Source organism: Penaeus vannamei, chromosome 22 (assembly GCF_042767895.1).
Source record: "Penaeus vannamei isolate JL-2024 chromosome 22, ASM4276789v1, whole genome shotgun sequence".
Classification (NCBI taxonomy): Eukaryota; Metazoa; Arthropoda; class Malacostraca; order Decapoda; family Penaeidae; genus Penaeus; species Penaeus vannamei.
The window spans coordinates 24,031,553-24,036,552 of NC_091570.1; the positions used below are offsets into that span (position 1 = coordinate 24,031,553).

The 5,000-nt window shown below is 50.7% G+C and overlaps 1 protein-coding gene across 12 annotated transcripts in view; it reads left to right on the forward strand.

Annotated features, from left to right (window-relative positions):
• The window catches only part of CdGAPr (GTPase-activating protein CdGAPr), a 370,593-nt gene that overhangs the window by 221,718 nt on the left and 143,875 nt on the right, over positions 1–5,000 (forward strand). For 7 of the 12 annotated variants that reach the window (XM_070136737.1, XM_070136741.1, XM_070136738.1 and 4 more), the window contains exon 2: positions 1,769–2,214. The exons of 4 other annotated variants lie outside the window; for them this stretch is intronic. In XM_070136737.1, the coding sequence (XP_069992838.1) occupies positions 2,104–2,214 (111 nt within the window). In that variant the 5' untranslated portion in view covers positions 1,769–2,103. Of the gene's footprint in view, positions 1–1,757; positions 2,215–5,000 lie in introns of those variants that run through there. One more of the 12 variants, XM_070136740.1, reaches the window with a different exon arrangement.

Sequence of the window (5,000 nt, forward strand, 5' to 3'; positions counted from 1 at the left end):
GAAGTGAATAAAAGAGAAGTGCGGTGTGGGGGCTGAAGGAATGAATGATGAGATGAGATATTATAATGATTGAATCGATAATGATGATAGTGACGATGAAAATGATGGTAATGGTAATGCTTGTAAAGAAAGATGGTAATGGTCAGGGTGGTGCAAATAATGGCAGTTATTAATGATGATATCAATGGTAATATGATAGTGATATTCGAATTACCTATAGTATTAACCGTTATTTTAGAGAGAAAAAACATAGATAGTGAATTGAAAGAGGTTGAGGAGCAGAAAAAACACAAGTAAGAGAAGTAGAGGAGATACGAAATAGACTTTAAAAATGGGGGAATTGACGCAATATAAACAAAGGAAAATGTGAAAACTTGAACAGAATATGCCACAAAGGAAAAGGAGAGAGGAAATTAAGAGGAAGGAAATCGGTTTCCTCAAGTGTTGCATCATAGCGTCCATCGATGGGAAGAGTCCATGTGAGAGTCCTTGGTTCTCGCCTCTCCCCCCCCCCCCCCCCAGCACACACTCTAGGCTTAGCGCGGAGAATGTACAGGGGTTGATGCGGACGGAGGGGAAGGGGGGAGAGGGAGGTGGGGTGGTGGTGAAGGAGGTAAGGATGGGGGAAAGCGGTGTGGGGAGGTTGGCGTGTGTGGGGTTGGTGAGAGGAGCTGGGGGGGAAATTGGATGGAGTGGGTCGGGTGGGCGGCTTTTGTTGCGCCTTTGCTTTATCTCCAAGTATTCGAAGGAAGTCAAGCGCCGAGTCTCAACTCCTTCTAGCCCACGAGAGGGCGGAGAGGGGCGCTGCCGGGGCAGCGCGTGTGACTCGCAGATCCTGCAGTGGCGCTTGATACCCGGAGCACGGCCAGGCTTCCGGAGGGCTGCGGCTCTGAACGAGATAACGTGACTGACGCACAGAGGCAGGGCTTGTGACTAACGGCGCTTCACTATTTTTTGTTGATTTATCATGCATTCAGTTTGTTTATCTTTTGGTATGGTGAGTTATTTGTCGTCCTGGGTTACCTAGGGCCGCGAGCTTTGGTTCTTGGTACTTCATGTTAGGTATTTTGAAAGACTATGTGTTCATTTATGTTGCATGGGGCACCCATAGTTTGTCGCGACAATTTCATGTCATTTGGTTCTTTATTTACCACCTCGGCTCTGCACAGACATGGGCGAGCCTTGTATTGTGAGTAGGAATATTTTGCATCACCGAGTTTGCTAGAGGAATCGTGGCTGGACAAGCTCTGCGTAAACTGAGGCGGCAGGAATCCTTACAACCACCACTGCTCGTAGATTAAGGCTCGGGAATCATTTTCTGCGACTCAGACTGAGTGCTCTCCACTCTCCAATGGCGCCGGACACTTGATAGTAAGATATAGTACATAGAATAAACGTACGTCGCGTGGAAGAATAGGGTGACCTTTATACCTTTTTGTGGCTGCCGCCGCAAGCTGACTGTGTTGACAAGTTCTCAGAGGCCTGGAGGCCGCAGTGTAAAGTATTATGACCGATTTTTTTGCAAGATTTCCAGGTTTTCTAACGGACAATACATTGGCGTGTAGAACCCGTAGATTTATCACTGCAGTCGGAGTATCGTTACTCAACATTTGTTTTTTGTTTTTTTCATTTGTAATTGTTATTGTTGTTCTTGCGGGGGCGCAGGACACGTTTAAGTGGCATGACGCCTGGACGAAGCCCCCGTCGCTGCGTCCTTAGAAATTGGAGCGGAAGCCTTGATAAGATCCTTATCTGTGTCCGTCCGCAGGTGGAATAATACTGAGGATACCGGTCCCGCTGACGAGATGTTTTACAGAACAGTGGAAAGAGCTTAGTGCATCGTGCATTATTTATGGGCGTGAGACAATGATGGCAAAGTACTATGGTGGGCGTGGTCTCGTGATGGGTTTGGCTTAGTGTGGCCGGACACACGCCGTTCTCCCAACCGCCGCCCACGCCCCTAAGCCCACTCTCGCCCCCAAAAGAGCAGGCGGCCTTCCGAGCAGAAAGCCTAAAGTGCTTCCTTCTCGGCCGTGAAGTCTCGGGACGGCTATGGGCAGGACGGGCGACCTTGCAAGGGATTGAGCGAACACGGGCGTGGCAATGATGGCTCCCGTGGGCGTGATGCACAACAGTGCGGGGGCGCTGTTCCTGCCCGCTCACGATCCAAGTCCGCATCTACACCAGCACCTGGACAAGCATGCCCTCGAACAGGTAATTTTGTTCGTTTTTTGCTTTCCCAAAAGTCGAGATCGTGTGTTTGTTTGTGTATGTGTGTGTTTGTTTGTTTGTGTGTGTGTGTGTTTGTTTGTGTGTATGTTTGTCTGTGTGTTTGTTTGTTTGTATGTGTGCTTGTGTCTGTTTTTGTTTAAGTGTATGTTTGTGTGTGTTTTTTGTGTGTGTGTGTGTTTCTGATTGTTTTTTTGTGTCTGTGAAGTCGAGTTCGTGTGTGCTTATGTGTGCGAGTGCATTAGCATGTGTTATTACTATTATACGTAGGCATATTTTTACTCCAGAGACCGATGTGTTTGCGTTCGTTCCACAGCAAGCAAATCACCGTTCCCGATTTTCACTCGAACATCCTGACTCAGAAGCAACATCGCGACGCAGTACATCATGACGCAACCTTAGTCATTTCTTGGCTAAGGTTCTTGATTTCCGATGAAAAAATCCCATGACATCTAAAAAGCAGCCTTTGCTGACAGGTGAGTGAGAGGGCGAGTGTTAGGACGAATGGAGGGGGAGGGGGAGGACGAGTTTTAAGGGGCGGGGAAAAAAAAAGGGGAGGGTGAAGAGAGGACGAATGTGAGGGTGAGGAGAGGACGAATTTTAGGGGGGACGGGGAAAAAGGGCGAGTGGGAGGGTGAAGAGAGGACGAATGGGGAGGGGAGGAGAAGGCGAGGGGCGACGGTGAAAAAGGGGAAAAAGGGGAAAGGGGGAAGAGAGGAATGAGTTTTAGCGAGGTGAAAAGGGCGAGTGGGGGGGGAAGAGAGGACGAATGGGGGAGGGGAGGACGAGTTTTAGGGCGATGGTGAAAAAGGGCATGGGAGGGGGAAGAGAGGACGAATGTGAGGGTGAGGAGAGGGGTTTTAGGGCGACGGTGAAAAAGGGCGAGTGGAAGGGTGAAGAGGGGGACGAATGTAGGGGGAGGAGAGGACGAAAATTTAGGGCACGGGGAAAAAAGGGCGAGTGGGAGGGTGAAGAGAGGACGAATGTGAGGGTGAGGAGAGGACGAGTTTTAGGGCGACGGTGAAAAAGGGCGAGTGGAAGGGTGAAGAGAGGACGAGTTTTAGGGCGACGGTGAAAAAGGGCGAGTGGGAGGGTGAAGAGAGGACGAATGTGAGGGTGAGGAGAGGACGAGTTTTAGGGCGACGGTGAAAAAGGGCGAGTGGGAGGGTGAAGAGAGGACGAATGTGAGGGTGAGGAGAGGACGAGTTTTAGGGCGACGGTGAAAAAGGGCGAGTGGGAGGGTGAAGAGAGGACGAATGTGAGGGTGAGGAGAGGACGAGTTTTAGGGCGACGGTGAAAAAGGGCGAGTGGGAGGGTGAAGAGAGGACGAATGTGAGGGTGAGGAGAGGACGAGTTTTAGGGCGACGGTGAAAAAGGGCGAGTGGGAGGGTGAAGAGAGGACGAATGTGAGCGTGAGGAGAGGACGAGTTTTAGGGCGACGGTGAAAAAGGGCGAGTGGGAGGGTGAAGAGAGGACGAATGTGAGGGTGAGGAGAGGACGAGTTTTAGGGCGACGGTGAAAAAGGGGGAGTGGGAGGGGGAAGAGAGGACGAATGTGAGGGCGAGGAGAGGACGAGTTTTAGGCACGAAAAGGTTTGGGAGGGTGAAGAGAGGACGAATGTGAGGGTGAGGAGAGGACGAGTTTTAGGGCGGGGGGAAAAAGGGCGAGGGGAGGGTGAAGAGAGGACGAAGGGGGTGAGGAGAGGACGAGTTTTGGGGCGAGGGTGAAAAGGGTATGGGGGGGAAGAGAGGACAAAATGTGAGGGGGAGAGGACGAGTTTAGGGCGACGGTAAAAAAGGGGAGTGAGGGAAGAGAGGACGAATGGGGGTGAGGAGAGGACGAGTTTTAGGGCGACGGTGAAAAAGGGCGAGGGGGAGGGTGGAGAGAGGACGAATGGGAGGGTGAGGAGAGGACGAGCTTGGGAGGGGAAAAGGGCGAGTGGGAGGGTGAAGAGAGGACAAATTGTGGGGGAGGAGGAATTTTAGGGTGACGGTGAAAAGGGGATGGAGGGTGAAGAGAGGACGAATGTGAGGGTGAGGAGAGGACGAGTTTTAGGGCGACGGTGAAAAAGGGCGAGTGGGAGGGTGAAGAGAGGACGAATGTGAGGGCGAGGAGAGGATGGCATCGCGCTGAATTTCCGGCTCACCCTGAAGAGACGTGACCGAGGAGCGAGACAAGGGCTTGGCTCAGCTTGCTTGGCTCCGTCGCCTCATCTCGCCTCCTCATCGCTTTGTCGCCTCATTCCTCTTCCGCTTTCTTTCTCTTTTTTCGTGTTCTGTTGTGTTTAGATTTGTGTTTTTCTGTGTTCTTTTCGTCTTTGTGGTTATTATTGTTGTTTTTTGTGTATGAATTGTTATCATTGTTTTCATTTTTTAAATTTATTTAACGTATATTTTTTGTCCGTCTCCTTCCTTTCTCCTCCCTCTCTCTCTCCTCCGTTCGTCTATGGATTCATTTTTTTCTTACATTTTCCTATCACATACCGTTCACTCTTCCTAATTCCTGCTTCTCCTCTTTTTTGCCTTTATCCACATTCCCATTCTGCTCTTCTTTTTCACCTTTTTCTACCATTCCCCTTCCCTCCCTCCCTCCCTCCCTCATTTCCTTTGCTTCCCTTCTCCATCCCTCTCTTCCAGACCTTTTACACCCCCTCTCCTCCACTTCTTCCTACCCCTACCTCCAACCCCACCTCCAACCCCCCTCTGCCACGGTCCGGTCGCGGGGAACCCAAACGAAAAGGGGAAAGAAAGAATCTTATAGGCTGAGGTCAG